Here is a 16,260-nt window from a genome sequence, read left to right on the forward strand (position 1 = left end):
TGGAACTCTTGAAAGCTGTTGGTATACATGTAAAATGGTGCAGTTGCTGTGGAAAATAATATGTATTCCTCAAAAAATTAAAAACAGAATCACCACATGAACCAGAAACCCATACTCAAAAGAATTGAAAGAAAGACTCAAACAAATAATTGTATACCCATGTTCATTGCAGCATTACCTGCAATAACCAAAAGGTAGGAAGTAACCCAAGTGTCCACTGATGGAAGAATGACTAAACAAAACACCGTATACCCAATGAAATACAATTGAATAGGATGGAATTTACTCAGTCCTAAAAAGGAAGAAAATTCTGACACATGCTACAACATGAGTGAATCTTGAGGACATTGTGTTGAGTGAAGTAAGTCAGTCACAAAAGGACAAATACATTACCTACATAACAGAAATTAGAATGGTGGTTGTCAGGGGCTGTAGGGAAGAGGGAAAGGGGAGCCATAGTATACTGGGTACAGGGTTTCAGTTTTGTAAGATGAAGGTTCTGTGGAGGGATGGGTGGTGATGGTAGCCCAACAATGTAAATGTACTTAATGCCACTGAACTGTACACTTAAAAATGGTTAAGATGGTAACTATAGCTTTCTATTACAGGTTTGTATCTGAGTTGAAATCAGAAGTTTGTCTCCAGCTTTTCTCTTCTTTCACAAGATTGTTTTTGCTATTCCAGGTCTTCTGTGATTCCATACAAATTTTAGGATTGCTTTTTCTATTTCTGGGGAAAATGTCATTGGAATTTTGACAGGGATTACATTGAATCTATACATTACTCTGGGTAGTATGGACTCTTCAACAATATTAATTTTTCCAGTCCATGAATACAGAATATCTCCATATCTTTTTGTGTCTTCTACAATTTTTTTCATCAATGTCTTATACTTTTCAGTATAAAGATCTTTCACCTCCTTGACTAAACTTATTCCTAAGTATTTTATTCCTTTTGATGCTATTGTAAATGAGGTTGTTCTCTAATTTATTTTTCAGACAATTCATCATATATATATAGAAACAATTAATTGTGGTAATCACTACACAATGCATAGCTATATCAAATCATCATGAATACACCTTGAACATATACAATTTTTATTTGTCAATTATACCTCAATAAAGCTGGAAAAAATGATTAATATGGTAAATTTTAAGTGTATTTTACCACAAATAAAAGACAGAAAAAATTTTCCCCCCAAAACACATACCAAGAACATACAATTTTATAGACACTTTAAGCAAAACCTTCAAGGAAGAGATAATTTCTATTTTATGCATGCAACATTTTCTCAAGAATTAAAAAAACAGGAAAAATAGACAGTTTACATATGATGCTAATATAATCTTGAGGAAAAAAATTGGGAAAATCTAGATAATTGCAAAACAAACTTAACTATGTATTTTAAAAAGCATGACCAAATAAGTTGAATATATAAAAGCCACTCATGTAATATATTGACATAAACAAATTAAAGGAAAAAAGCAACCTTTTGAAATTACATTTTACCCAATAAAACCTTTTTGCTTTAATTAAAGAAATTAAAGGAAAAAAGCAATAATAAGATGGAAAAAAAATCAATAAATATGCCTATAATTTTTAAGATCTTACAAATCTAGGGATAGAAGAGGACCTCCTAATATTGATAAAAGATATTTATAAAAACCTATGAATTAAATGAAAACTGCAAATTAGAAAAAATCAAGGTAAGACAAAGTCATAATTTCATTCAGTTTAGAATGCCAAGTTACTGAACTAGCTACCTGTGTAAATCTAAGGTAACCCTGCACTCCAAATTTTACAGCTTGATTAACACGGATGAAAATCTGTTAAGAATCAACTATCCATGCCTTAAGTCTTCTATTTTGGGTCAATTCTAGAATTCCAAAAAGCAAGCTTGAATTTATCTATTATTTTGTTCAGCAAGCCTGAACAAATCTCATCAAAATGGCCTTAAACAGAAACTGGTATTTGGCATCAATTTTTAAAAAATTTTAAAATCCAACTTGCCATGATGACCTTTTATGATGCAGATTCATCCATTTATCTAATTTTAATCTAGATCAAAAAACAATGGACAGGATGAAGACGGCTCCTAAGCAACATAGGCATAATCTCCACTGTTCTATTACTTTCTTTAATTTTTAAAAATGTTTTTGCTTTTATCAAAGTTACCTATGCACATAATTTAAATAGTCAAAGGTTCAAAAAAAGCTTTTTCTCTTGCTCTCTCCATTTCTTTCCCCAGTGCAGAGGCAACAATTTTAGCTGATTATTTTGTCTTTTTCTCTATGTCTTTTAATATGTATTTGTATTGCTACTTTATTTTTCAGTGTTAGGATTATCTATTGACTTCATAACCATGGAACATAAAGATTTAGCTCTATTCCCTGCACCTGGCTCTACACCCATGCTTTGCACCATTCTATCCTTACAAATGTATATTTTGTAAAAAGTTATCTTTCCTAGGTGGCAAGAATATGGGGTTTACTACATTAATTTCCGATGCTGAAATATTTTGTAAACTAAAAAAATTTTTTAGAGCAAGAACACTAAATTTGGGGTTTGTGAAAATTCTGTCTTACGTATTTTCCTGATACAACAGATATGCCTTCTCTGCCAATGGCAAGAGAAGCCAACATGACAGACTAATTATTACTAAGATCCAGTAAGTCTAATCAGAAATGGACATTACATGCTTATCCATAAATGTCTAGTTTAGAACTAAAATACTAGCCACTGAATTTCAGATGAAGAATAAAGTCTTAAAATCATTATATAATCAATTATTTATTAAGAAAAATTAAGAAAATCATCTAAGTTAGGCAGGTAAAATGCCAAATTTGTCATCTATCTTCATTGTCAAGGCAAAAGTGTTCCCACTTATAAATTCCTATCAATAAATCTTTCATTTCCTTTATTCCTCCCTCCATGAAATTGTCATATTATGGATTTCAACATTATGCACACATAAAATTTCTACATAAAGCACATTTTACAAAACTTTGAGAGCATATTCAAGTAGAAACAGCTTAAATTGGATTAATTTGCCTTATCATAACCTTATTTCTGATCATTGATCTTCCAACTGAAAGAGCAGCTGTGAAATAATCATCATAGTTGCTTCAGTTTTTAACCCTCCCCATGGCCACAATTCTGCAAGTCCTCACAATTGACACAAAAGAGCCAAAAGAGAAAGTATCAGTCTATACTGATACTGTAGCCACAGTCCTAATCATTTCAAGTTACCAGGATCTGGAATAATTTTATTTGTTTTTTTTGTTGTTTGTTTTTGTTGTTTTGGCAGCTGCCTGGGGATCCAAACCTTGGCGTTGCAAGGTTGCACTCTAACCAATTGAGCTAACCAGCCAGCCCAGGATCTGGAATAAGAATTTAAGGAGTTTAAGGGTTTATGCCTTTTATAAATCAATAGTATTTACATATGTAGTTAACTTCTCAAAGGAAATGTAGTTAACTTCTTAAAGGTAAGCTACAAATAACTGCCAAAACCAGAAACACTCCATTCTAATCCCAAAAAAACAGGTGCCAAAATTTTTTTTAAAAAGTCTTAATTTTTATAAGTAAACAGTAAAAATGGGCAACCATAGTAATGCAATCTAAAAAATAGCACATTTTACAGTATATATGCTCCAAAGACTCATGCAGAGAAATATGCCTGAAATGGCTTTTCACATTTGTGTTAGTTTAATAGCATTATGAGAACTGTCTAGAAGTCACACAAAAAAAGTTTTATCAAAAATTAAGTAGTTTAAGTTCCTAAACTGTATTCATTACTTATTTAAAACTGCACTTTACAATTAAGCAACTGTTATTCATGGAAGAAAAGTTTATGTAGTTGTAATTTACCAACCCATTGACAGTCTATGTAAAAAACATAAGAAATTTATAGTTCCTTAGCTTTCTGACCCTGAATCATTGATTATAGACCAATGTCTCTAAAATTGAATGTTTGGTAAAAGAAAAAATAACCAATACAGGAAAGTGACTCTGATGATTAGCAGTGAAATTGAAAAGGTCATATAACATTGAGGAAGCATGATAAACAGGTATAACTAAAGTAATATTTCAAAATTATTCATGTAATTATCATTTCTACCTTTTTTACACATGGCCTTTGCCTAACTCAGCCCAGCTGGAGAGGTGACTAGAATTTCTTCTAAAATAAACACAAGAAAAAAGCACTCTATACTAATCAACTTTAGATAAGAAAAGTGGATATATATAGCAGGACTTACATACCAAGGCTTAAAAGCCAAGCTATTATCCTGAGATCTAATAAATATATTTATCTTATCCTTTAGATGTCAATAATCAGGCTTGGAGGATTCAAATTACAGCATTTACTCCAGTGTATGAAGGAGAAAAAAAAAAAAGTTCCGGAGTATGGGGAAAATGTTTCCTTTTTCAACCTTAAGGCTTGTTACATGGTTAGAATAAGAAGGAAGGAGAGGTTTAAGTAAATTTTATTCCTTTCCAGCTAAAAAAATATTTGGAGATAGAGGGCAGAAGTAAAAGTAAAAGATATGTGTCCTAAGAATGGACAGGTGTGTTAGCTAAGTCAGAGTAACAACAAAAGTGTTATTTCTCAAAAGAGATTGTCTCTCCACTTGCCCTGGACACCACATGGGCTGTGGTCACATCAATATGGCCATGCTATGTGGTCAGCAAGAGGCCCTGTGGTTTACCTCTCTCAGGATACCATCACCTCCTCTATGGTATGGACCTTGTGGTGGGAGCCAGCAGGCTTGCCATGGGCCAAAATGAAGGTTATGGCAAAGACTCTGAGATATGTAGGCCGAAAGGACTTAGGGGAGACCAGGTCTGCAGAAGATAAATAAATGACTGATGCTCTACTGGAACACTGTCAAAATAGAAAGAACAGATCAAGAGTTCACCAGGCACTCTTCAGGATTGGTGGCCAGGAGAACAATAAGTGAACAGCCAAACAAGGGACTCACACTGGAAATGAGAAAAGACAGAAAACATTATGTAGTAAAATCCCAACATTCCTCACAATGGGGTCATGTAAGCCACACTCTTCCTCTGATACCCACAAATACCACCTTAAGGACGTAAGCAAGGGGAAAACAAGATGTTCCTAACGTGATTATAAAGAGACTACAGTTGGCCCTCCTTATCCAATGGTTTCACATCCATGGATTCAACCAACTGCAGATCACAAATAATTTTTAAAAACTGCACCTATACTGAACATGTACAGACTTTTGGTTCCTTGTCATTATTCCCTAATACAATGTAACAACTATTTACACAGCATTTACATTGTATTAGGTATTATAAGTAATCTAGAGATGATTCAACACATACAGGAAGTTGTGCATTGATTATATGCAAATACTATACCATTTTAAATCAAGGGCTTGAGCATTCATGAACTTTGGTACCTGAGGGAGGTCTTGGAACCAATGCCCCATAGATACAAAGAGACAACTATAAATACTTCTGATTCTACAAACAAAGGTAAGCAAGGTAAGGAAGTGAATGAGTCTTTAAAGAATTCTCTATTATTTCCCAGACTGTCATAATACTGGGAAACATCTTGCCACTTTTTCTTCCACCTCAATGACAGGCACACCTCAGCCAAAGAGGTCAGCTATTAAATACAGCGATGTCTTTATGTTTTTGCTAATTAAACACTTTTTTTCCTTTAATCACTTAATTAGCATAATCTTTCCAGGGAGAAATACTAAATTGGTATTTGTAAAATCACACTTGCTTGTAAACATCCAACAAATTACAGTTAATTTAAGATCCTTTATAAAGGTCCTGTTCATTCTTTCAGGAATCAAATGAAAATTAACTATTTTTTTCACTATATTTAAATACACAGTGGAACAAACAGAGCTTGTATAATTTACATGTTTTTAAAGCCAAGGAGTCTCACAAACATAGGAATACATGGGTTCAAAATTGAAGGGGAAAAAACCCACAACTTTTAAACTTCATTCTCCATATAGAATTAAATGTATTATGCAATTTCCACAAAAATTACTCAGCTTCTTTAGATAGTGTGAAAACAGGACCACAAAGAAATCAAGTACTACACTAATACTTTATCATTTCTCTTGCAATGCATGTAAAAACTTAAATTTTAGAATGTATTTAAAACTATAGCACCCTTTTGACCTTTAAAAATCACATACTTTTATCAATTGAATTCTAAGATAATGAAAGAGGAAAAAAAAAATCAAACATATCACAATTCTTTTTGTGAAGTCTCAGGAAACACTAAAAAAAATTCCCCAGTCAAACTATAATAAAAACACAAAACAATAAAGCTTTCTTACTCGGCAGCTACTTATTATGCTTAACAGACTTAAAACAAAATGTGTCAAAGATCAAGAGTAAGTTATCTGAGATGTCAAGTGCATAAGGTCAAAGGTACAATTTTATTAGGTCAGAGGTGATATAAATAAAATCTTGTACGTCAAAGAAGAAGGGTCACAGACAAGGTATATATAATATAAAGACATCATAGATGACAAGTAATAACTTTAAGTAGAACAAGTATGTTTACTGTAGACACCTTCACTGATTAAAAATAAAACTTCCATGTAATATAAAATTGTCTTTCTATAATATGTAACTCATATGCTATATTGCATGCTTGTTTTCAGGACGAAGGGGCTATAACTAAGAATAACTACATGAATTAAGAAAGAACTTTAAGAAAATGTAATTCCTTTAAACTGAAACAGTACACAAAATGAACACATCAGTCAAATTTCAAACCACAATGGCTAAACATTAGACTGCTATGACAGCTACAAATATTAAATAACATTGCACATTATTCTTCCAAAGTACATGAATCCAATATTCTTTCCTTCTCACCTTTTATCATTGGAAAAAACACAAAATTCATATTTCAGTTTATATAATAGCATACTCCAGATAGATTTTAAGCAATTTTTTGTAGACTAAATATTAAATTTAGCTCTTTTATTAAGGGAACTTAATTACAAGCAATTTTTATTAATGGAAGAGTTTCCATTATAGGAATTACTACTTTATAATTAATTGAGGACTTCTTCAATGTGGAGCACACATACAGGTGATTCTAATTTTAAATAACAAACCCAAGTAGAAAAAGGGCATAATCATGAAAGATTCAAGTAAAAGAAAATTACATACCAATCTCTCTTTAAAATACTCATACAATTTGAGTAAAATGCAAAAACTTATTTGAGGTAAACTAAGTAGATAATTAATTTCATGATCCATTTCACTTTTATTAAAAGTACTTGGTATTTACAGAGGAGAAATTTGAGGCCCACTTCAATGATACCTTCAAGCCATTCTGTATGAACTTTCAGTTCAATTCAACTCAATTCAATGAGTATTTATTAAAAACCTTAACTAACATTATGTCAAACATAAATACACAGGAATTTAAACACTGGAGACTTTCAACTTCAGCCATAGTGATCTGGCTTGTACTGGAATAATCTTCCACCTCCAAAAGTTGCACAACATACACAAAGCAACTATTTTCAGGCATTAAAGAACAGCTGACACAACCAGAAGTAGAAGACTATGATCTCTAAAAGAAGGGAAGCACATGAAGTGAGCTCTACATTCACTCTGGATCTCTCTTAAGGGTTTATGCCAATTTTTGGCATAGGAAAATAGTGCAAGCTTAGTGAGATGAGGAGACAGAATTTGGAGTTTAGAGGTGTCAAAGTGATTAGAACTCAAGGGCCGAAATTCCTCAAAGGAAGAAATCACAGAGAAATGAGCCCAAATAATGGTGTACGATTTATTCTCAAGCATTAGTCATACCTAGAAAACTAGAAGAAAAATGCTTCATTCCTCCTGCCTAGACAAAATTTATTAAGAATCCAATTTCAGAATTACCCCTGTTTCCTGACAACATGCAATCCAGGGCAAAGCCTCACCTCCTTGTACATTCCTCAAAATCACTTAGCACAAGACAAATTCTGCAACAAGCCCTTTCTAGTACCTTCTTATTGAGAAGCTCCACAACTCTCCATGGAGTGTGTTATCCTTCTTTTAACAAATCAATAAACCCAATTCTATTCAACTACAGATGTGTTCCTGGTGGTCTTTGCCTGGAGGGCAGTGACAAAAAGCTAAGAAAAATAATTAACTACAGTTTCATATAAACAATAGGGAACATTCTCACAGACTTAAGGAAGGGTGAAAGAAGTCAGACCCACAAAAGTACACACTATATGATACCATCTATATGAAGTTCAAGAACAGGCAAGACAAAGAGACAGTGCTAAAAGTCAGAAAGTAGTAACCTTTGGGCGATACAACTGGTAGGGTGCATAAGGGGAATATCTGGGCTGCAAGAAATGATCTGTATCTTGATCTGAGTGGTGGAATATCAGTAAATACATATGTAAAAATTCATCAGCTATATACTTGAGATTTGTGTATACGAAGGGTTAAACGTGTCCCTCCAAAATTCTTGTATTGGAAACCTGACTCCCATTGTAACAGTGTTAAGAGGGTAGGAAATCCAATTATGGTATTTGAAAGGTGGGCCTGTAAGAGGTGATTAGTTTGTGAGGACTGTGGCCTTGAGAATTAATCAATCTATTCATGGAGTAATGGGCGTGGTTCTGGTGGCTTTAAAAGGAGGGGAAATGAGAAGGTTAGCTCTCTCTTGCTCTTGCCATCTGATATCATGTGTACTTTAGCTAGTCCCCACCCAAAAGACTTCACCAGATGTGCCCCTGGACTGTGGACCATCCATCCTTTAAAACTGTGAGAAACAAATTGTTTCTTTAAAAATTACCCGGTTTTAGGTATTCTGTTAAAAGCAACAGAAAATGTATTAATACAGTATACTTAATGTATACTGCTGTGGATTGAATCTGTGTCCATGTATTAGAAGCTTAACCCCACTGTGACAGTGTTAAGACTGGGAAATCCTATTATGGTAATTACAAGGTGGGTCCTTGAAGAGATGATTAGATAGTGAAGACCATGCCCTAGTAAATGGAATAATAATTTGATGGTTTAATGGTGGTTGTGGGCATGGTTGTGAGGGCTTTAAAAAGAGAGCACATGAGGAGCTATCTCTCTTTCTCTCTCTCTGATCCACTATTCTCACCATGTGACACCTTGCATTGCTGTAGAGTCACCTCACTAGTGTGTTCCCTGGACTTTGGGCTTCCCAACATTTGAAACTGTAAGCAATAAATTTCATTTTCTTACAAATTAATCAGTTCCAGGTATTTTGTTACAAGCAACAGAAACAGACTAATATATATACCATATCTCAAAAACAAAAAAAAAATTAAACATATACATGCTCCTACACACAGGTACTGCATTCTTCCTAGAAAAACCCACAATAATCTTTCCTGGAGATCTTAAGAGATGATTGACGAACCTGAATTTTCCATTCCTGAGTAGCTTTAGAAATTTTCTATTATAAACAGAATTTTAAAAATTCATAGATTATCTAATTATGTCATCCAAGTCTCAATAACAGTTGAACAAAAATATTTATAAACATGTTTATACAAATCCAAATCCAATGTAAACAATTGTAAGTAAACAAATAATGCATTTCCAAAAATTACTAAATGGTTTACTGATCAAAAATTACCCAATTATATGAAATTTATATTGTTAACAGTTTTCTAAGAAATCTGATGCATCACCAAGTAATTCCTTTCTTGCATTATTAAAATATCAAAATACCCTAAACTTTTCTTGCACAGAAATCATATAAATAACAGCATTAAAGTCTTGTTCCTATATTTCTTAAGTTAATATTAATACTAAAATAATGACACATTTTTACACTACATATTAGTAGTTATTAAGTGCTAAATACAGTTCTAAATCAGAGAAATAGATAAACATGGAATTATTTATAATAAAAGAACACATACTAGGTAATCAATAAATAACTGTAAATGAATAAAAGTAAATCTTACCACTTCTTCATCTGAAAGTTCACGCCCTTGGATGCTGCTATTCTCTCTCACAGCTTGCTGGTGTTTTTTCCCTTTAATGTGGCTAAAAAGATACACTTCTGAGGAGATCTAAGAGCATAAAATCAAAGCAATGTAATCAATATACCATTATATCTAATTTTAAATATTACACATTCAATCAAGCACACTATATGAAAATTGAGATCACTTTAGAATTTACATATGAGGCTTAAAAAATATTTTCCTTAGAACACAATTATGAGAATCCTTTAGAAAACACATGGTCAAAAAAGGCATGTCATCCATCATAGCCAGCCTAAGAAGAAGTTATTTTCTCTAAGTTTGAAGGTTCAAGTCTTAGCACTGAAAATGTTGTTTTTCTTTTTTGGTTCCAATAGCCAAAATATTGACTTGGGCTATCATTAAGAAGGTAAACAAACATCCATTTTAATAGCAACTGCATCCTTTGGCACTTGGCACTGCTATTCTTAAATGCAGTTAAATTCCTAATTAAATTCCTAAATTCCTAATTATTTGTACTTCTTACTTTTTCTTCAAAATCATGAAGGAAATCCATGGCAATCAGCAGATGCCTTAGTATGAGTTTTAAAAGACTGGAAGAATATGTTTCCCTGATTGCATAAACTTTAGTAATAAATTATAATATATCACCACAATATTGATATTGACAACCTACCAGGACATTGCAGAGAGAACACTGCTTCTTTCTTTCATAAGGGGTCAGTTTGGGGGCATAATCAGTATTTGCATGTCGTCCACTACTTAACTCAGCAGCTTTTTCTTTTCTTTGTTCAATCTGTTCCATGTGCCTTCGAATGCTTTCATCATGCTGTAAATAAAGTTAGAGTGTGAGAACTTCAAAACTCATTCAAATTATACAGAGAACTTTAAAAAATAGTATTTCCACTACACCTTTTAAAATAACAAGAGAATGTCTTATTTCAATGTTAATTTGCACATTGAAGACAACAGTTTACATAAACTCCTTTTAATATCTCCTACATTTACAGTAATGTTTCCTAAAGTGTGCTCAATGGGATATTAATAGGTGTTCTGTGAAAGAGATTCCACGGTCAAATAAATTTGAAAAAGAGTAATTAAAGCTAAATAGGTTTTTAACACAGAAATTTACAGAGTCTCTAGTATGTTAATGTGCTATTATGACTCAATAAACCGAGAGCTTATAGTAAGCAGCATTTTACAAATTATTTGCCCACAACACAATTTTGCAAAGTTCTTCTTAGAACACAGTGGGAAATGCTGACCCACAGATAAAGCCCATGCTTATTCACATAGTAGGCAAGGCCCATCACGATCCAGACCTCTACCTACTGTCACTCCATTTCTAGTTGTTCTACACCTCCAGTGAGAAGTGGGAGAAAAAGCTATTTCAGACTCTGCCTTCATGCTCATACTATTTTATATGGCTGGAATGGCATCCCACCCACCTACCCATTCAACTCATCCTACTTTCAATTTCAGCTCAGGAGTTATTCTCTAAAATTACTTCTGACAGTCCTCATGTTGGACTAAGTGTCTTTCTCTGTGCTACCCTAGCACTCCATGTATACTAACTATATGGAAATTATCTGTTTAACATCTGAATCTCACACTAGATTACGAGATTCTTGAAAATTAGAAATATGTCTTACTCATTTCTGTATCCCCCTCCATAGATATTTGCTGCATTAAATTTAAAAGAATGATAGTTTCTAGGACTATACAAATAGTAATATATGACTCTCTACCTTAAGGGGTCTACTATCCCCGTGAGGAGCCAACAGGCAAGTACTTTTGATACAATATGAAACATTCATACTGCTATAGACTGCCTACCTGTGGCAGTAATAGTAAAAATTTTCTAGAAAATATGAGTTTATCATAATCTTTCAAAATACAATTGTACAATTCATAAGCACTGAAATCAAGTGAAATAAATTATCAGAAACACCTTTTAGTTTATTTCTAAATGATTAAAATTTATGAATATCAGAAGCCTAGCACTAATGCCTCTTCAAGTCATTAATTAATTGCTTAGTAGAAAAAAAAAAAAAGGAAAAAAGATACGTTTTAAACTTCCTTTAGTCTTTTATCCTCAATGGCTCTATCTTGTCAAAATAAATTTAGTTTCCAGATAACTGAGTCAGAAACGGTTGTAGTTAAATCATATAAGCCTTGTTGTCAAAAGATTAAGAATACAAATTAAATTTTTTATTCTATAGATAAAATTTTAATCTCATGCTCCATTGCAAAGCTCTAAAATTAAAAATTAAAAATATATATCCCTACCTTGAGCTGAATTTTTTTCTGTAACTCTTCCATAGCTTCTTGTTGAGCAGCTGTGAGTGCTGCCAGTCGTTCTTCCCTGTCTCTGTAAGAAGACAGTAAAAAATTATAAACTCAGCTGCTTGGAGCAACAAATCTCATGAGGTTAAAAAATACAATTAGGACACACAGGCTTATATATTCTAAAGGGCTATTATTTTTAAAAATTATTTTTTTCTGAGTGCCTAAGAGTCCCAGGTATATTGCTCATTAAGTGTTTGGGAAGCAACAGAGATTATTAGCCATGAAAATGGGTTTCTGGACTGTCAATTAAATACAGCATATGGAAAGAACACATTTATCTCTCTTCCCTTCCAAAAAGCCACTAAAATGATAAAAAGGAATGGAAAAGCCATAAACTCACAAAGACAAAAACATGAGAATAATCACACGTAATGGACATCGATATTTCAGAAACTGAAAAGCAAACCTGAGAAAGTTGAAATCTAAGCTTTCAGAATAAAACTAATAAGTAAGGTAATTCTACCAGAAGAATTCCATAAAAGCTCAGAAACTGAAGAAACTACTTATAAAAGAAGGGATAAAGGTTGGGGATGAAAACAAGCAGACTGGTAAAGCCTTAAAAGAAACACTAAGTCTCCAAATCTCCTCCCTACTAACAAACAGACCCTGTATTCAGGACAGCAGGCAAGGTGTAGGTGAGATAATACTAAGGTACTTCAAAAATTCACGGAAAGATTCGTATTGTCTTTTAATTCTATTTCTCCACAATCTTTATGAAGTACCCTCGTATACTGAAAATAGGGAATTAAAGTGAAAATCTACATACTGAAATGGTGAAACAAGTAGTAAGTATCCTTCCCCTTTTCAACTCATACAGCATTAGTAACCAGGTTTATATACCACTCCCCCTGGAACTCCATGGAAAATTCCTCTCTTAATACACCCTAAGAGAAAACACCAACAGAAAGACATTTGGGGTCCTCCAAACAAATGGCCAGTTCCCCACAGATCACAGGAGAGTGAGTCTCATTATTCATTAGTCCTGTTGACAAAGTAAGAGCTCCCAAACAGCTTTTGAGTGCTTCATTCTTAAAAAGAACAGACAACTAATGATCATCAAATATTTGAAGAAAATTTCTAACATGAAGACAGAGACCAAGACCAAAAGCATAAAAGTGATGCAAAATAAAGACAAAAACAGAAGTAGAAGAAACTTTCAAAACAACTATAATTAACATCCTCAGGGGAAGAAGAGAATATGCTGTACCCATGAAATAAAAACAGAATACTGTTTTTAAGAAAGAAATAATCGGAGGAAAGAGCATTTATAAATTAAAAATTTGTTGAGAAAAATTAAAAAGCATTAGAAAGGTTGAAAAATACAACTGAGAATATCTCCTAGAAAGTAGAATGATAATTCACGAAAGCAAAAAATAGAAGTGAAAAGAAAATAAGGAGATTAAATCCAGGATGTCCAACATCTGCTAAAAGGGATTCCAGATAAATGATAATGGAGAAAATAGGGATGGAGAAAATGAAAAAATTTTTAAACCAAAATTACTTTGCAGAACTTCATTCTCAAAACTCATGACTGAATGGGTCCACCATCACAATGAATATAAACATAAAGATACATCATATTGAAACTGAAATTCTAGAACACCTGGAATAGAAGTTTCTGAAAATTAAAAACAGGTCACAAATAAAGAAATAGGAATTATAAAAATGAACTGCTCAAAAGCAATCCTAGAAGCTAAAAGGACAATCAATGCCTTCAAAATTTTAAGGGGAAATAATTTTCAATTCTCAGGGGAATGATTTAAAATTCTATGCCTGGTCAAGTAGGAGGCAGAATAAGATATTTTCAGATCATTTGCACTGTCTCAAAAAAACAATTAGCCTCCATGAAGGGTTTCTCTGCAAGCTACTCAAGAATATGCTCCAAGAAATGAGAGCATTTATTCAGAAAAAGGAAGAAATGGAAAACTAGAACCAAACACTTCAGCACAGGAGAGAGGTGAAAGAAGTTCTAGGATAACTCTGCAACAGTCCTAAAGAACAACCAACCCAGACTAAATCCAAAGAAGAGAAGAATTCAGAGGGATTTCTTCAAGAAGAATATTAAATTGACAGAGTGCAGAATATGTTTGAATATGTTCGGACACTTTCAGTTCTGTTTGAATGTTTGGGAATGATTCAGTGACTGGTGCGTAGAAAAATCAAACAAATTGAAACACAGGCATTTACTAATTCAGAGACAACAAAAAGCTACATAACAAAGGGAAATGTAATCAAATAATACTAAGTAGCTCCACTGTGAGCAAAAACATTAACGAATAATGATTTAGCCAAATCAAAGATGAAGGGAGGGAAACTTGAATGTAAAGTAGAGATATGAGAGGAAATACTAAATCTTCATCTTCCTTAATAGGAAATCAGATAATTTCCAGAACTGAAAACTCAAGAAATAACAATACGTTATTTTAAAATGTGGAAGTGAATATCAGACAGCTGAAAGACAAAAGTCTTCAGCTTAAAAAAGCTGAAGTATTCTGCCTTATGTTAACAGTAATTCAAGGTAGAGAGATATGGGGCCAGGGAATTCTAGTCTTCATTATAAAATTAATATATTATTTGACATTATAAATTACAAAAATTTTATTCTGAAAAGAATTTTCTTAATTTACAAAATAACATTGGGAGGGGCTTCTAGCTATGGAGAGGTAGAGATCAGTGAAGCCTATTCCAAAAAAAACAAGTATAAAACAGGACAAAAATTGTTAAAAACAAGCACTTCAAATCTCTGAAAGTCAATGAAAAACAAACAACAAACTGAGAAGCATTTACTTATGAAAAACTGCAAAGTTGCTAAAATATATTATCTAAAATGTCCATTTTCTAAAATAGAAAATTATGAGACATACAAAGAAGTATGACCATGCTTTGGGAAGAAACAGAATCAATTGAAAGTGATATGGCTACATGTTGGATTTAGCAACAAAGACTACATATGACTGAATAGCCATTAAAAATATGTTTAAATAATAAAAAGAAAGTGTCTCAAAGCAATTGAAGGACAATATGACAATGACTCAACAAACATCTCAGGACTCCTTATAGAAATAGCTGATCCTCTCACTGGAGCATCTTGTAGCATCAGAAAGTAAAGAAGTACTCCAAAAAAATAAAATAAAAATGATGAAATGAGTCAAAGGGACACAACAGGAGTCAAATGAGTTTCCAGTGTTCAAAGCTAGAATAATTTGAGCAAGAAAATAAATTACACACTGTACGATTATGACTCAAAGTATAAAATAAACGAGTCCAAACTGATATTTTTTTTTAAGTCATAAAAAAATAGGGAAAAATAAACAAATGTCCTGTACTGGAGAATTTCAAATAATTTATGCAGGTATTCTCTCTCGAGGAGGTAGAGAATAATCCCCACCACTTAAATTTGAGCTATACATAGAGGTCTGCTTCCAAAGAGGACAGTAAAGAGAAATTTTAAAAGCAACTATACAGTGGAGAAACTTGCAAACAATACCTTAGCCAGGTAATCAAAGTTAACAACATCAGTGATAAGTCAAGTTGATAGCATGAACTTTGATATGTTAAGAATGGTATGTCACTTCTGTAGTCATCCTCCCCAAAACATAACCCCAATCTAACCATGAGAGAAACATCAGACAAATCCTAATTGAGGAACACTCTACAAAATACCTGACTATTACTAATCAAAACTGTCAAGGTCATCAAAACTATGGAAAGTCTGAGAAACTGTCACACCTCAGAGGAATCTAAAGAGAAATGACAATAAAATATCTGAAGAAGCAATGTCCAAACGTTTCCCAAATTTGATTTAAAAAAAACAACAACACATTAACGTGAAGAGTAAGATAAACGTAAAGGGAACCCTAGACAAATCACAGTCAAGCTGGTGAAAGACGAAGAGAAAATCTTGAAAGCAGGAAGGAAAAATCAA

General features: G+C 32.9%; 1 protein-coding gene across 6 annotated transcripts in view; it reads right to left on the bottom strand.

Annotated features, from left to right (window-relative positions):
- The window catches only part of SCAPER (S-phase cyclin A associated protein in the ER), a 491,674-nt gene that overhangs the window by 294,321 nt on the left and 181,093 nt on the right, over positions 1-16,260 (bottom strand). For all 6 annotated transcript variants that reach the window (XM_063090894.1, XM_063090891.1, XM_063090893.1 and 3 more), the window contains 3 exons: positions 12,276-12,357; positions 10,663-10,815; positions 9,966-10,073 (listed from right to left, as the gene is read on the bottom strand). In XM_063090894.1, the coding sequence (XP_062946964.1) occupies positions 9,966-10,073; positions 10,663-10,815; positions 12,276-12,357 (343 nt within the window). The remainder of the gene's footprint in view (positions 1-9,965; positions 10,074-10,662; positions 10,816-12,275; positions 12,358-16,260) is intronic.

Source organism: Cynocephalus volans, chromosome 3 (genome assembly GCF_027409185.1).
Source record: "Cynocephalus volans isolate mCynVol1 chromosome 3, mCynVol1.pri, whole genome shotgun sequence".
Classification (NCBI taxonomy): Eukaryota; Metazoa; Chordata; class Mammalia; order Dermoptera; family Cynocephalidae; genus Cynocephalus; species Cynocephalus volans.